Source organism: Planococcus citri, chromosome 5 (genome assembly GCF_950023065.1).
Source record: "Planococcus citri chromosome 5, ihPlaCitr1.1, whole genome shotgun sequence".
NCBI classification, from domain to species: Eukaryota; Metazoa; Arthropoda; class Insecta; order Hemiptera; family Pseudococcidae; genus Planococcus; species Planococcus citri.
In genome coordinates, this window is record NC_088681.1 from 45,709,836 (window position 1) to 45,727,891 (window position 18,056).

At 35.1% G+C, this 18,056-nt stretch overlaps 1 protein-coding gene across 1 annotated transcript in view; it reads right to left on the minus strand.

Moving 5' to 3' along the window:
• LOC135846459 (hemicentin-2-like) overlaps positions 1–18,056 on the minus strand; it is a 360,089-nt gene that overhangs the window by 25,149 nt on the left and 316,884 nt on the right. Inside the window, exon 7 of the mRNA XM_065365557.1 lies at positions 1,368–1,502. Within this exon, the coding sequence (XP_065221629.1) occupies positions 1,368–1,502 (135 nt within the window). The remainder of the gene's footprint in view (positions 1–1,367; positions 1,503–18,056) is intronic.

An 18,056-nucleotide genomic window follows, 5' to 3' on the forward strand; every position in this document is an offset into this window, starting at 1 on the left:
ACTTTTTGCGTGAATTTCTAGTTATTCTTTGGAATGAGCTTGAAAAATATCTTGAAGAATTTCCATGTTCTAAACAGATTTTCACTCGAGGAAAAATGCATGCCAACTTTTTCGAATTTGTTAGAAGGGCTCCTGCTCCTTAAAAAATTGAATAGTTCTGATAATAACGTCAAAAAAGTGGGAAGATTTGTTTGAACTTCGGAAAAAAATCTTAAGTATCGAAATTTAAAATTTTTAAAAATCCATTAGAACGTTATTTTTATCCAAAAAAATTTCTTGTCAATATTGAGATTCATATCAAAAAAAAACTTTTTAATGAACTTCATGAAAATGGGAGAATCAAGTACCTAGGTAGTTGAATTTTTCGAACAAATGATTCAATTGTGATATGTAAATGATTTTGTGATAAAAATATGATAAAATTACATCTTTCGTACTCTTCTAAAAATTGTATCCAACACAATTGAGGAATCAGTGATTTTTTTTGGAGGGGAAGGGGGTGAAAATATTTATTCTGTGCTGGTTTTTTTCTGAATTTAGGTAATTGAAAATTTCGGGATTATTTTCCTAATTAAAAATTTAGACTGACGACTTCAAGGAAGAGACAATTTTTTAATTATTCAGATTAGCACTCACTTAGATCATTCACGTCACCAAAGATGAATTTTTGCAGAATTAAGGTTCAAAATGATGAAGAAATTTTCATTGATGTGCGATGATGAAGGTTTTATGATTCGAAGTCGAATTGTGTTATTTTCTTTGAACTCGTCCGATTCGCCCTTTGAAGTTCTCTTAAATTCTGGGTATTTTTCAGTCACAAAAATAGTCAGTTAAAAATCAAAAAAAAAAAAGATGATCAGAAAGTCATGAAAATTTATAAAGTGTGATGTAGTAGTCTAATGTAGTAGACTCTCCCCTCTCTTCAATTTATGAATACATGTAATTTTTCAATGAACTGTAAGACAATTTTCTTTGAATTTTTTCTCACGATTCAGTGATAGTTCACGGATTCTGAATTGAATTACAGACATGTGTACGAAAAAAAACTCCTAGGACGAGAATATTATTTTGTGTGCGATGAAAGGAAGAAAAGAATGTTCGAACCATGAAACAGTTGAAAATAGATCACCTAAAAAAGATTCCTCGAAACCAATTAGGTACCTCAAATTATTTCTGGGGATATGAAATGAACTCAATAATCAAAAATCATCCTACTTCTGTTCACTTTTTCACCCTCTATCCAAATTTCACTGGACCACACATCTTTTTGGCATGAATGTAATATTGTGTAATATTATGTAATGCTATTTAATGTACATGTACGAGTACTTGTATTTATGAAACATCGAACGTACGGGTATACTCACGTTTTCGATTATACAAACTAAATTAATGGTGCTTCCGACTCCGACGTGATATTCGTCGCTGCCCAATATATAGGCCTTTGGAACGAGCACGAACAGATTATACATTTGTGAAATTTTTCCTTGCGAATGCGATACCTGCAACATACATAGAAGGAAAAAAATGTATAAATCGAGCGACAACGTACTACGTCCACCATTAGAGTAATTTTTTTGCTATTTTTTTCTCACGATAAGCGAAATAGAAAGGAAACGAGTCTTTGAAACGCGTTGGCATTTCGTCGAGACCGAGGTACGAAATATATATAACGTTTCCAAAATGACCGTGCGGTAGAGGGGGTCGAGGGGGGTGGTTTTGAAAAGTTTCCAAGTATACGAAAGCATGAACGAACGCGACGAGAAGAAGGAAAAGTTATATAAGAAACGTAGATTATCTACTGTGTACATATATATGTATAGTTTAGTTTAGTTTTCTTTTATAGATAATCAAGAGACGGCATCAATTACAATGACGTATTCGGAAACGATCGGTGTATTTACTCGTAGTTTTCTTACGTACTTTGTACTTATATTTTATAAAGGGAAACGGGTTAATATCTTATATAGTCTAAAACCTCCCAATAGATGGAAAGTTTTCAGTGGGTAAGGGTATGGCTGAGGGTCGTTTGTTTTTTTTTTTCAATTCTGAAGTCGCTTTTGAATACTCGGCGAGTAGATATACTACCCTAAGGAAACGTATTCTTGGGTGTATTTGTACGCGAGCTCGAATGATCGCGATAAAAGTAATGAATTAAAGGCGAGAAAATTTTTATCTAGCTTGGTACATTTATTTTAAAGAAAATACTAAATCTTTCTACGTTTCATTGAAATTGCTGGACTGCGGCTCGTAACTTTCAATATAACCTTAGACAGCGCGTATTCGTTAAAAGTATAACTAACCGATATAATTTAACTCGTATATAACTCGACTGCGCACAAGTTTAGCCAATGAATTTTACTCGTATCGCTGACGTATTGCGTTGAGAAGATACAGAATGATGCAGAATGTTACCGCATGTACATGAACGATACAAGGTGTCTCATAAATGGTATAGTGAGGCAATTGGTGGTAAATTGGGTGATTTTTCTCAATTTTCAAAGTTTTTTTTTTGGTGGTCTCACATTTTTTTGTGAAAGGGTCTATTTCAATAGGATGTTGAAATCGGGCTTCGATTCGAATTGAGTTGAATGTGACGCACAAAGTAATCATTGGTGTGAAAATTCTCTAAGCGAATACATTTGACTTCCTATATACCCTTGCCTTTCGGAATTCCCCCTCCCACCAGTATGAGTAGGTACCTCCAAAATATTCAACTTTGATTATAATACGCAAAAATATAATATAACAGCAATATGGGTATCAATTTTCAGATTTTTAAACCACCAATTCATTGCTGCATAAATAATTATATTCTCAAGTGTTACCTACACCTACACTCAAATCAGAAATTGCATAAAATTATGATAGATGTCGAATTACATAGGTATTTTTGAATGCACTTATTTTTTGGAAAATTTAAATTTAAAAAGTACATACAAGCCAGTCGTATTGAAATTCATTTGCAGAATGGATTTCGGCTTTCCATCCATCTTCATTGATGAAATTTTGGTAAATTTCAAATTTCAAAAATCTACTGGAGGCTCCAGTAATTTTCAAAAAGTCACTGGAGGCTCCAAAATGACTCAAACCAACCTAAATTTGTCTTCAGCGGGTGTTAGAATTGGAGTGCAGAGTGAATTTTGGCTTTCCATCTCCGTTTGCGATGAAATTTTGTGGGAATTTTGAGTTTCAAAAATCTGCTAGAGACTCCAGAACTACTCAAAATGGGTTGAAACAGAGTTACCAATCGATTTGACATGTTGAAAATAGAGTATATCCCAAATTTCAGCTTTCTTGGTCAATTTGGTAAAATTTTGATTTTTTTCATCAAACGGAGATAGAAAGTCGAAATTTATTCTGAAAACTAATTTCAATAGCCTACACTACGAAGTCGACTACTGATGGATTTAAAGTAGTTTTGGAGCCTTCAGAAACTTTTTGAAACGTCGTTTGGCGTTTTTTGGAAAATTGAAACTTCCAAAAAGTAGCTGGAAGCTTCAAAACCATTTGAAACCACCATGTAGTCGAGTTCATAACGTATTGAAATTAGTTTGCGAAGTAAATTTCAGCTTGCCAACTCCATTTGGTAAAATGTTGCGGGAACTTCAAGTTTTAAAAATCTACTGGAGGCTCCAGTAATTTTCAAAAAATTGCTGGAGGCTCCAAAACGACTTGAAATCCTCCTGCAGTTGACTTCGTAGCGTATTGAAATTAGTTTGCAGAGTAAATTTCGGCTAGCCGACTCTATTTGATGAAATTTTGAGGGAATCTCGAGTTCCAAAAATCTGCTGAGAAGGCTCCGGAACTGCTCAAAACGGTTTGAAACAGTTTTCAATCGATTTGGCATGTCGGAAATATGGAGTATATCCCAAATTTCAGCTTTCTTGGTTAATTTGGTTAAATTTTGATTTTTTCGCCCATTATTCTTAGTTTTTGGTCTGAATTTGATTTTCAAAAATTCACCAAAAATCGAAAAAGGCACTTTAGCAGTTGAAATGTTGACAGGTGATAAAACTTTTGCCTGATCTTTTGATCTACCTTTGTATGGTTCAAAAAATGTCGTGCAAGTCCTACGTTGGAACGCAAAATCTGCGATTTCGGCTGACCTGTCAATCAAAATGGCCGCCATTTTGTGAGTAGGGCTACTTTTTTTGAGTACAAGGGCTATAAATGTTACTTACGACTTCCCCTTTAAGAAAAAAATGTCTTGGAGGATCGACGGGGGGAGCAATAGATCCTTATGCGGGCTCCCCGACTAATAGCAGTGTTCGTCCTCAAAATCAAAACTGAGTTCCAGAAGCGAGGCAGGCAGGCTCAAAATTATGAAAAATATATCAAGGAAGCTTAGTATTGAATTTTTCAGAATCAGAGCCCCTGAAACAATTTGATTCTAACATCACTTTTTTCATTGGTTTGGAATTTTTTCAGTTTGCTTGTTTCTGTACTTAGTTAGGGTTTTAGGGAAAATTCTCAGGATCGAAATTTCAAGCTAAAAAAGGAAAAAAAATCGAAAAAAATATCCTCATTAAGGGAAGTATTCCAAAACGACACTAATCTTTTCAAATAGAACAAAGGAGGATCAAAAGAGGACTTTCAAAATACACCACATGCAAAAATGTCAGTTGCAGATGAATTTTTGATGATTTATAGGAGTCCATTTCTCATGAAAAGAAATCAAATTACCATCAAATTGGCACAGAAGGCTAAATGTTGGTTTGTACTTAATTTTTGACTTTTTGAGTCGATTGGTGATGGTTTCAAACTGTTCTGGAGCCTCCAATGGATTTTCGGGTCTCCCGTTTTCAAAAAACTCGGCAAGCGAAGGTAGACTAGAATGAAAATGAAATTCAATATCTACCTATAAGCCCAGATTTCCTATTTTTCTGACCATTTTGTTAGGTTTTGGCACATGTTTTAAAATTTTTTTGTAGTGGTTCAGATCCAAAATTTTCTCCTTCAATCACTTTTGAGCGAACAATACTGAATTTCGAAAATTTTGAATTTTAATATTGGTAAAAAGAGGTTTTGAAAGTATGTGCCGAAATCAATCAAAAGGGCAGTCAAAAAAGATGTGGAATCCGAGCTTATAGGTGCTGAATTTCGCTTTCATCCTACTTAGGTATAGGTAGTGTTGTTCGAGACTTCTGGGGTTGAAAACAGGGTACCAACCAGATTTTCGCACCTTCTGTTGATTTGATCAAATTTTGATTTCCTTTCATGAGAAATGAACCAAGCTTAAATTCGCAAAAAAACGAAAAATCAATTTCAGCGCCTGAAATTTTTGCTGGGGGTGTATCTTAAAATCCAATTTAGATTCCTTTTTGTATTACTTGTTCAAAATTATTTGTCAAAGTTGGAATTACTTACTTATCTCGTCAGATGTTCGTAAAACTTTTCCTAAAATTATTCTATATTTTAAACTCGATCATCAAATTCATACGATGGAAATTTTCCAAACAGTTCTCAACGTACATACAAGTAACCTCATCAACATGCAGTCGATTGCACGAATAGCCCTATCAACTCTTAACTGTAACGATATCGACAACGACACTTTAAAAAAAAAAAGCAAAATACACTTGAGAAGAAACCCTCACCTTGAAATTTTATCGCATCTTATATACCTATAGGAAAAAACCTACGGACTCCTCGAAACGGTTTTTTTAATTCTCGATACACTTGAGAAATGGTTTTCGTTTATAAAACTTTGAACGCCATAGGAAAAGTAGAACTACTAAACACTCGAGTGTTATTATTTCAAAGCATAGAGAGAGTCTACCTATAAGTTATGCTTTTTTTTGCGATGAATAAACAGTGATTTCATTTCTCGTATTTCAAACGATGAAAAAGATGAAAAAAAGATTGCGCGAAATTTAATAATCTTTTATAAGCTATTTATACGCTTGTAAATACATATTTATGCGGCCAAATCGTTTTTGTCAAGCTTTTCAAATGTTAATTAGGCATTTGAAAAATTTTTTTAAAGTAAAATATGCCCGGTTAAATTATCAAAAGGGATAATTACCGCTTCGGTGGTGAATAAATTCTAAAATGTGACACTGTGACCCAAATGTTCGCTTGTTCGATGACCTGGAATTTTTCTACAATCACGTTCGTATGCCTATTATTATTATTTTTTTTTTTGAAAACTATCTCAGAATTGATTCTAACGTTGAAAAATAAAAATGTCGTACTTAAAAAATATTTTCTGAATACTTCAATGTAACGTCATCACCTCCTCCTCTCCACCGAAAAAAAAATCTTCAAATTTATCTCAGCTAGCTTCACTTTGAAAACTCCTTAATTGAAATAAACACCTGTTCATGGATATAAGGACGATGTACGTCGAAAAACATTTAAAACAGGAGAATTACGAAACAGGCGGGGTTAACCGCTTCTTCACATGCTACATTAACCTTAGTTAACCTGACACTGGAATATTATCCTTTTGATACACGTAGCCTAAGCCACCAAAGTTATTAAGAAAGTGGAAATAAAGTTATGCGGTATAATTTTCATCCTATAGTAAAACTTATAACTTGGCTCAAATAAACGGTAATTAACCCGAGCAATACCCGAGCAAGTAATAGAATTTTCACGGTCATTATAAACGAAATCGTGTGGTTACAGTTCTGGTTTCATAAACACACACACACGAACCAATCACCTTCAAAGTTTAACCCTCGACCCCTCAACGGATACAACACTATAACCTTTACTTTAACATTTTAAAAGTTCCTAGGTGTAGGTACCTACCCGAATGTAAAAGAGTAAAAAATGGTGAAAAAATTACCGAATTATATGTAACGGAAGTTAAAGTACGAAATATTTTACAACGATTTTTACCACTCCATTTTACTGCATGTTACTCGTAACTCGACTCCTCCGCACAATTTGAATATATTTCGAAGAATATTCGGATTTATTCGTAACTTTAACTCCCTATGAAAACAGAGCTCTCGTTCTCATGTATTCGCCCCGCAGACAAACGTCATACTAAAGTAGATTACATTTGAACCTTTGACTAAATCAAAAGTTGTAAGTCACTTGGTTGTTTTAGTTACTTTCTACTTAGGTAACCTTATTGTAGTACGTATTACGTTGTCGTTGTCGTTGCCTTATGGTAACACTGTTATCGGCAAGAAAAGTAAACTATATTAACTAAGATTATGCAAACTTCATGTAAAACAGTAGCACGAAAATATTCACTATTTTTCACTTTCTATCCCACAGCATCTTCTTCATCTTCCTCTCGATGATATCTTTTTATTTATTTAGGTAACCGAATTTACAGAATTGATAATAATGTACAATTCGTACAACCATAGGTAATTTTTTCCAATGCAATTGTTTCTCATTGAAAAAATATCAATCAACAAAGGTAATTAACTTGTGGGGCAAAGTGATCCTCATTCTAAATACTTTTTCACGTCGAACATTCCTCGCAAAAGTCGAAATAAATACAAGAAACGCAGGTATACATACAACACATTATCAAAAACATTTTGAAATGTATTCCCATTGTTAAAAATAAAAAATACAGAAAATGTTCGAAGCACGCGAACATCACAAGGGATCACAAATTTTGCAGAAAAGTAGTGAAAATGGTCCAAAATTCCACAATGACGCCACCCTCTCCCCTCCAAAAGATGATTCAAATGCAACCGATCTGCGATTCATATTAACTCGAAATACTCCAAAGTTCATCTCTTATGTGAAACCTCAACACATAAACTGTTGACCTCCCACTCACTCCATTTCCTCAAATATCACCTTCCATAAATAAATATCAAAATTTCAGTAGGTACCTGATTCAAAATTTTTGAGAAAGGAAAATGACGCATGAAAAATTTTAAAATTCTCAGTGATTTTGGATATTATGTGAGAGTCTTGAACAGAGCAATGTTTTGAATTTTTCTATCACATTTTTTACATTCAAGTTTTCAATTTTTCAAAAAAAATTGAAGTCGATTTTTAGATGGCCATGTTGATTTTACTCCTCATAGATAAATTTTAAAATCTCAAAGCAATCAAAAATTGTGTCGCTGGAGGCTTCAGCAAAATGCACAAAAATGATGAAATTTGGTTCAGGGGAGTTGATATTAGTTGCATGACTACTTTACATCATTTTTATAGGTACTTACTAAATAGGTGTAAAAAAAACAATCACTGAAAATAATCCATTTTGAATTCTAAGAAATTCATCAACAAATGGAAAATCAATCAATAGATCAATCAACATCCATGTGGGGCAAGAGATGAGCCTCCGCAAATGCTTTTTTTAAGAACTGAATAATAATTTTGCTCAATAAGCTGGCGCCCCCTGGAAACAGTAGTTCAACTACTGGCCAATCATCTCATCACCAGTCGATCATGCACCCTACACCCGGGTTATGACGGCCCTTCTCAGGGCCTCTGATGAGGGCTCCTCCCTTAAGGATGATGTCCATAAATATAGAGGGCCTATCAGGGCCAAAGGAAGTTATACTAGCTGAAATGGTCAAGAACCTGAGCATAGACGTGATTGCCATTCAAGAAACACATAGGCACAGAGGAAGCCAGAAGCCAAAAATCAAAGGAATGAAACTTATTATTGATAGACCTCATGAGAAATATGGAAGTTCCAAACTAGTCTAGAAAATCATGCACTGGCCAGATATTACACCTAACACAGCACATTGAAGATGGCTTTGAAAAGAAGAAAGTCATAGAGTAGTGTTTGTCAACCTCACAGTAGCTTTTAACACGCGTATTTTGACATCGCACGCAAGATGTGACACTCCGTTCATTAGGAGTGGAAATTCCGATTCTTTTTCGCTCGTATCTATTATCAGTATGTATTATCAGTTTTCTGGACTTGAAAAAAATTTTCTATCGACTATGAAAGAGTTACGACACCTGTCAATCATTAAAAAATAAAAATGTACATGGAATAATTAATCATTTTCAATTCTGAACTATGCAGAAGTAGTTTATTGTATATCAGACATTGAGGAAGTAAATTCCATGCTGTTTTGTTGCTTTGTAGTTTGTTAATTAAATAAATTTCGCCGATGAATTCTGTTCCAGTGCTACTTAATGCTGCTCTACGTAATGCATGCATATCATAATAATTGTGTATTCTCATATGATTTTTCAATTGTTGACCAGCAATCATTGATTTACACAATATTAAATTACATTTTGCTCGTAGAATGGTTGTAATTATCATTTTTGCGTTGGCAATGTTGGCATATATATGAATATCTGTCATGTGGTATTGAGGGAATCGCAAAAATAATACAGCCATTTTACGAGCAAAATATAAAACAATATGTTTAATGAATTATTACATTATTAGCGATGTGTGATCAACTGATTATAGAACAAACGTGATTTCGATTTGAAATTTGAATGGGTTGATTGTTGGGAAGGCGAAGAGCAAAGATGCTACATCACAATTTCATCATAGCGTTACTGTTTAGTGTTTTCACATTTTAATAATTATGTAGTTCTCGAACTTAATAAATAAATGTCAATGACAACATGAAAGAAATTTGAGGTAAATGAGAATAAAAATTAATAAATAAATGTCAATGACAACATGAAAGAAATTTGAGGTAAATGAGAATAAAAATTCATAATTCGGCATCGCCGTGCTTATTCCGTGTTGATAGTAAAATTTTTTCAAGTCCAGCATTCCAGCAAAACAACAGAAAGTAGATAAGGCGAATCGGTCCTCTGAACGACGCATCTGATTGGTCGAGTGTCACATCTTGCCTGCGATGTCAAAATACGCTTTTAACACAGTGTCAAGGGTGCCCCCGACTACTCCAATATAAGGTGTACCAACTTACAAATGGATTTTAAATTTACACAGATGGTCACTATGTTGATGAAAGACCAAAGATTGTATGTGACACTCAATGGTAAAAACTGCACCTGGAGGTGGTAAAAGAACTGATTGCCCCAGGGCAGTGTTCGGTCACCAATTCTTTTCAACATTTTACACCAATGACCAACCAATTGGGCCAGATACTAACCACTTTCTGTGTGCAGATGATCTTGTACCAACTGCCCAACATAATACCCAGTTGGGTGAAAATCTGCTCTTCCATGACGTAAAAACGCGGGCAGGAAATTTAACACTTTACGCCTACCTATGCTTCTTCTGCCCATTAATCGGCGCGTATTTTATTTACGCGTAAAAATCTGCCATTGATCAATATTCTTGAAAAAAATTTTGGCACCAGCAGGGATCAAACTCGAGTACCCGGATCTGTGAGCAGAATCCTTGCTACCTACGCCACCAGAGAACTTGGTAGAAATGAATAAAATATTTATATACTAGTCTAAAACACACACGCAAAATACCACATTTACGCGCGTTTTTCAGCAAATATGCGAATAAATACGCTACAAAATATTTGCGTAGCGTATTTTTGTGGCTGGTTTTTTCAACGTGCAAAAATACACCACATAATTTAGAAGCGTAGCGGCTTTAAGCAATAAAAATACGCAACAAAATATTCTTGTGGCATGTTTATCAGCAGAAATTTTCTTCTGGTGTGCAGAAAATGTAACAACCTGAAAAGTTGCTTCAAATCATGCCCATGAATTGCAGTGTGAATTTGAAAACTGTAAAATCTGCTGCATGACAGCAGTTTAAAGTTGCGTTGAAGTACATATAAAATGCCAATTAAACTGCTCTTTACCGCGTATTTATTGGCAGAAGGGCAGATTTTCACCCAACTGGGTACATTTGCAGAGGAGGAGGACACATTAAACAGGGCTATAGAGAAACTAGACACATACTATAAAGATAACCACCTCAAACCAAATCCAACAAAGAAAGAAACATGCTCTTTTCATCTCAGAAATTGTGAAGCAAAGTGACAATTGAATATCTGATGGGGTGGAACAGATCTGAAAAATGCAGATCCCAAATACTCAGGTGTAACCCTAGATAGGTAATTGACCTACAAAAGCCTCTATGAGACAACTAAAAGGAAAGTTGCAGCAAAAACAAATATAATTTGCAAACTAGCAGGCAGCAGTTTTGGGGAGCTAAGCCCTAAGTTATGAGAACATCTGTGCTGGCACTGTGTTATTCAGTGGGAGAATATGCCAATGCCTGCTCTGTTTGGAGTTGTTCAGCACCTGCAAGTAAAGTTAATATACCCTCAAACAAAACATGTACAATGGTGACAGGGTGCTTATGCCCAACACCATTGAATAATCTGTATGAGTTGAGTGGAATTGTCTCACCAGCAGTCAGATGTGAAGTTGCATCTATGACAGAGAAGACAAAGATACTAAAAAATCGGCTGAGTCCTATGTACGGATATGAAGAACTGGCAGAAACCCGCCTCAGATCAAGACACAGTTTCATGAAAACAGTTGAAGAACTAAGAGATACTCCAGCACAGATAGATGTCGCATATGGAATGCAGGTACTGAGGAAAGAACTAGGCAGGAAGCTTTATCAAGTGGAGAGTACCTGAAATATGGACTGTGGAAAACATTTACAGATTGAGGAGCGAAGTCACACAATACAGGTACAACCTTCATAGATGGCAGTTGGCTGATGATGATCTGTGTGAATGCGGCGAAGTTCAGACTGACAAACACTTCTTCAAGTGTGAATTATCAGGAAAAATCAATCCTGGAAAATTAAATAGGACACTTGACGATGAGACAGTTAAGTTCCTCAAGTACTGGCAGGAGAACGGTATTTAGATTTAGATTTAGATTGAGTGTTTTTTTTTTTTTCATGTTAAAAGTTGGGCATGTCAAAAACATCGACATCCCTACTTATTCTTAAAAGCATAATGTACAACATAGGTTTTTATGATAACCCCTTGAATGAGCATGGGTAAGCATTGGGGCGCTGAAATTTTGGTTAGGTATATAGGTGCTTCAGTCCTTGCTTTTATCATAAATTGAGGTCCCATTCAAATTGGAGATGCATACCTCAAGAGAATCCTTTGCGAGAATTTGAGCAAGATAAATAATCTTTCAAGATTTAGAAAAGATTCGCAAAACATTTTTGGAAAATGATGAAACACTATACCATTATGAAGTATCAATTTAAAATTTTATGGGTACTTATTGCATCTTCTGAGGCAAAAAAACTGAGGGGATGGAACTGTTTAAAATTTTACTGATTCATGATGATCTACTTTTCTTTCGAAGCTGCAGTCAGATTTTTGAGATTGTTTTACTTTCAGTCTGCAACTTCTTCCGGAAGAAGAGGACATATGAAATCCAACCTCAAACATATCTTCTTTTCTTCACCCATTTCGAAAATGTCAATTTTTTCAACTTGAATTAAGTAATAGACGCACACTCAATTTAGTTCAATATTTCCTACCTTCAATATCAATATAGTCCACCATAAAAAGAAACATCTGTACAACGCTTATAACATTCTAAAAAAAGAAAGAAAAAAATTCGTTCAAGTTTGACCAGCAGGTATATTACCTACATGGTATTATGATCAAAACGCAATAAAAATTCAACTTTAATTTAGCATTATTCTCAAAACAGCGGAAACGAACCCGTTTAAAAAATTCATCGCATGTTCAAACCTTAACTGTAGAAAATGAAAGTAGAAGGAAAAAAATGAATCTAATCCTCGGGGACCTGCCTCTGAAATTATAACCTCCCATAACAAGACGAATATCGATTTCGGAAAGCCCTTTTCTCTAAAATTATTCAGGTATACTTACCTATGTATTGTGTATTTACGGAAAGAGCCAAATAAAAACAAACCTCTAATATTACCTTTTGAGAGAAAAAAATTCCACTACGCCACTCTAAGTAAATGAAAATATAAAAATAAAAGAAACACGAGTTGTTTGAAAAAGTAGGTCGCGAAAGTTCCATTTTTTTTTTTTTTTGCAACTAACAAAAGACATAAAGACGCGACAATTGTTGGTCGTAAATCGTGATGAAAAAATTTGGTCATCGTGCTCGAGTGAAATTTGATCTTAAATGCAATCTTCGACGTTCGAACCTCTATGTGAAAGTCAACGACCTGCCAAATATTGTATTTTCCAAGATATAACATAGGTAGGTATATCGTACAGTCAAGTTTGGAAAAACTTGGATAATGTTTGGTAATTGGTTATTACAACGAATATTACACCATCGTGTTGGCCCTAATGTTTTATGTATGAGCCATAAATAAAACACCGTTGGTAAGGAGTAGAGCTGCAGTGGAAAAAAATACCAGTATAATCGTAGCTGAAGATTTATTACCCCTGGGGAAGCTTGTTTAAAGACCAAAAAATTATGAAAAGCTACAGTTAAAACAAATAAAACGCCACATAAAAGCTGAGTGTTCAACAATTGGAAAAATTTTTTCGCTGCGAAATTTTTGGCTCCTCGTACTATAAGCAAGAACTAACTCTTGTCTTCCTCTTCACGATGACGTCACGTTATTACTCGACAACAACGACGACATTGCGATGCTAGTACGAGAAAGATACAGACACACCCTCATCGTCGTCTCCATTTACGTGAAAAATTTTATCTAAAAATGCAAAATAACAAGCTTCAACGCTGTTGTTATGTTTTTTAAATTAAACTTCATAAATATAAGTTTAATACTGTTTATCGTCTTATTTCTTTCTTTTTCCTATCCTTTTTTCGTTTATTCGCGCTATGGCTTTTTTATTATGTCTTTATATTAGCTTTTTAGCCTTCAACACTATGGCAGCTTTAGGGTTCACTTTTGCTATTTCCACCGTGTCGCTATAAAAACCTGGTAGATATGCAGCAATAATAATATTAAGCGTCGACGTGTATGTGTAGTATGTACTTTGGCGGATTTCGAAATTCTATTCTCATGTTGTCATTTTATAGATAAAATTGAAACTGATTTTCGAAAAATTTTAAATATACATTCGATCGTCTTCATCGTCTTCGTATTCGCCGTTCGCGTTTCACCATTCTCGTATTATATTTTACCAGAATTTCTCGACTTCGACGCGGTGAAATGGATTTAAAAATATCACACATAAGTAGAAATTCAATCGACTTCAGAGGTAAAGATGATTGCTCTAATTTGGAAAAAACAGGATGGCATATCCAACCGTAGAAAGGAAAAGGGGGTAATGCCAGCATGATTTCCGATTTTTCCAGAATTTTAAAATTCACCCAAAAGACATGGAAATTATTTAAGGCTGCAAAAAATAGAGTTATTGCTTATTTTGAACTATTCTGAAGCCTCCAGCGTGGTTTTCAATTTATTCAAAGTTTTAAAATTTCTTTGATGGGTGGAAAGTGTTTCGGGCAGCTAAAAATCAAGTTGTGGCTGATTTTAAACTGTTCTGGAGCTTCTAGCGCGATTTTCAATTTCTTCAGAATTTTAAAATTTATCTGAAAGGGCGGAAAGTATTTTGAGCAGCTAAAAATCACGTTGTGGCTTATTTTTGAACTAGTACTGGAGTCTCTAGCGCGATTTTCAATTTCATTCAGAATTTTAAAATTTCATCGAAGGGGTGGAAATCTCTTTGCAAAGCTAAAAATCGATTGTGGCTTATTTTGAACTGTTCTGGAGGCTCCAGGGTGATTTTAAATTTCTCTAGAATTTTGAAATTTCTCCATGAATAAGGTCGAGGATAAGCCACAACTTGATTTACAACTCCCAAAATTGATTTCCAAACCTTCCTGGAGAAATTCCAAAATTCTGAAGAAATTGAAAATTTTGCCAAAGCACCAGAGTTTACAGGGTAAGTATCTACCTAATAAGTAGGTACACAAAAAAATCTCCAAAAATGGACAATTTTCAATTTTTAAATAGGTATTCATCAAAAAATCTGACAACCAATTTGAGCACCTGAAATTTTGGTTTTATGGGGTTTCAGATCACACTCTTCAAAAATCGTGGTTTCGTTCAAATCGAAGGAGGATATAGTCAGGGAGCCCGCTTAAGGATCAATTGCACCCCCCTCACCCCTCCGTCGATCCTCCGGTACAACTTTTCTCTTGCATATTAACAAACCCTACCCCGTTGGACTGCACATTTCTTCAAGTCATTTTGGAGCTCCAGTGGATTTTTGAAAATTGAAATTTCCCCAAAATTTCATAAAACGGAGATGTAATGTCGAAATTCATTCTAAAAACTAATTTCAATACGCTACGAAGTCGACTGCTGGTGGATTTCAAGTCGTTTTGGAGCCTTCAGCAACTTTTTGAAAGGTCGTATCGTATGTCGTTTCTAGGAAAATTGAAATTTCCAAAAAGTAGCTGGAAGCTTCAAAACCATTTGAAACCACCATAAAGTCGACTTCATATCGTATTGAAATTAGTTTGCGAAGTAAATTTCAGCTTGCCAACTCTATTTGGTAAAATGATTGCGGGAATTTCAAGTTTCAAAAATCTACTAGACGCTCCAGTAATTTTCAAAAAGTCGCTGGAGGCTCCAAAACGACTTGAAATCCACCAGTAATTGACTTCGTAGCGTATTGAAATTAGTTTGCAGAGTAAATTTCGGCTATCCGACTCCATTTGATGAAATTTTGTGGGAATTTCGAGTTCCAAAAATCTGCTGGAGGCTCCAGAACTCCTCAAAACGGTTTGAAACAGTTTCTAATCGATTTGACATGTCGAAAATAGCTTGGTCAATTTGGTAAGATTTTTATTTTTCCTTCATTTTTGGCCTATAAATTTGATTTTCAAAAATTCACCAAAAATCGAGAAGTTTCGACAGGTGATAAATTTTTGCCTGATCTTTCGATCTACCTTTGTACGGTTTGAAAAATTTTGTGCAAGTCCTATGTTGGAACGCAAAATCTGCGATTTCGGCTGACCTGTCAATCAAAATGGCCGCCATTTTGTAAGCAGGGCCACTTTTTTTGAGTACAAGGGCTAGAAATGTTCCTTAGGACTCCCTCTTTAAGAAAAAATTTGTCTCGGAGGATCGACCGAGGAGTGGTGCAATAGATCCTTATGCGGGCTCCCCGACTAATACATTGAAAGGTTCTCTGGTCATTCAAAATCTTGAATGAAAATTTCTTGAAAAAATTTTCAGGTCCAATCAAGCGGTGCAGTGGTGAGAAAAATGTATATTATCCAAACCTTAAGATTGTCTTGTGATCTGAGAACATTTCTCTTTTAAATAATCGAAGGTAAGTGCAGAAGGGATTACATAAATGTTAAAGACATTTATAACTAACTTCCTTTAGTTTCCTTTCCATGACAAGTATCTTAAATTGATCACAAAGGAGCAATTTGTGAACCATGAAACTGATTCTGAGAATATATGTTTCATTAGATTCCACACCTTCAAAACAAATCACATTTATCGATCCAATTAAAAAGCGAAGAGAAAATATTTTATTTTGGCGACAAAAAAAAGACGACCTTGAATATACCAACAATTTTTGTTCTATCGAAGCAGAATACTCATCTCAAATCTACATTCTGAACCAGCCATCTACACCCACCTTTTACAGCAATACAATACTTACTTTTAATTAAACTGTATTGATTTTAAAGCGACTGGAATCATTGTGCTTACTCTCCTATACTGGTAAATATACATGTATTCCAGCAAATTGGAATCTCCCTCATAAACGGAATAATTACGAGGAAATAATTACACAATCAAAGAACATCATATTGCTACACTGTTATCAAAGATTACATGATTGTGAATGCAGTCTACCATACTTAAATAGTAATCTAAACGGAGAAATGCAGGAGGTTTTACTTCACTACACAATCATCGACATCATCGTCGTCATCATCATGGTCGTCGTTGTTCTTGTAAAAACAATTTTACACCACGAATACCTATGTAGGGGGGATGAAGTTTTATTCAAGCACACATTGGGATAGAATTGAGCAGGTTTTAGGCACAGAGGGCTACAATGTCGCAAGGGAATGGCTCGTAGAAAGCCAGGAAACAATACAAGGTAACCTAATGATTAAAATTTCACGCCGAAGGGTTAACATGTTATCGTAGACTGTACACTAAACCTGCGACTGTGGTGTTGGTTCGGTATCGGCTTAAGTACAAAAGATGATACCATTTTACACGCGGCCAAACATCTACGACGTGATCAGTTTAGCTAAAACCTTTGACTCGAAGCCAATTTGGTTGAATTTAATTTACACGGTATCGCGAATAATAAATCTTGTACAGTACATTTTACAAGCACAAAATGCAAACCAGCAACGTCAATATGAAAAAAAAATATTGAAAACTAAACTATACGTACCTATCAAAAAATTATACGAAAATCCACCTAGGCAAATTATTTTTCAATTTTTCCAATCTTCCCACAAGTAGGTAGATAGTATTATGCTGATGTAAACGACCCAGGAAGATCGGTGAGTAAAAATCTTTGCGATTCTTTGACGTTTTTGTTTTGAAATTTCTCGTTCGTGCGTGCAGAAGAAAGCATCACAAAGTGAAAAAAAAGCAAAGAAACGAAGTAGGGATCGATGTGACGTACAACTCGAAGACGAAATTATTGAAAGAAATATTCCGGTGTCTGTGAGACAATTCGTGCGTGAAAAGGGCCTGCTAAACTGACACGAAGGTATTTTAAAATTATAATTCTTTTCGCGTTTCCAACAGTCTCGTTATCAAAGTACACGGCGAAGAAAAAATCGTATAGAAGTTGGAAACAGCTTCGCTGTCAATGTGCGAGATCTTCTTCTTACCCCATCTATAGGATTTGAGGGTGCGAATGAACATTTTATTTCTCACAAGTTACTCTTCGGCTGTGCTCGGCCACACTCTACTCTTCCTTGATGGCTGCCTACCCTGTCCTAAAATCTATCCTATTTCGCCACCGTCACTCTTCATTCCAGTTCGACTGTTGAGTTTACAAGTAGTTTGTAAAAAAAAAATAATAATAAAACTCGAAGGAAAACATCTTTTCACGTAGAGAATCTTATTGTAGCGAGATTGAATATGGTTGTGGCGTATTTTCCATATAAAAGAAACATGTCCATACGAACGTGAGTTAACCAAAGTGACGAATTCGTTTTCCTTTTTACCTACTTCTTCCCACGCTTCTGCCTGGTTCTTCTCGTTTATTCAATCGAGCCGACGA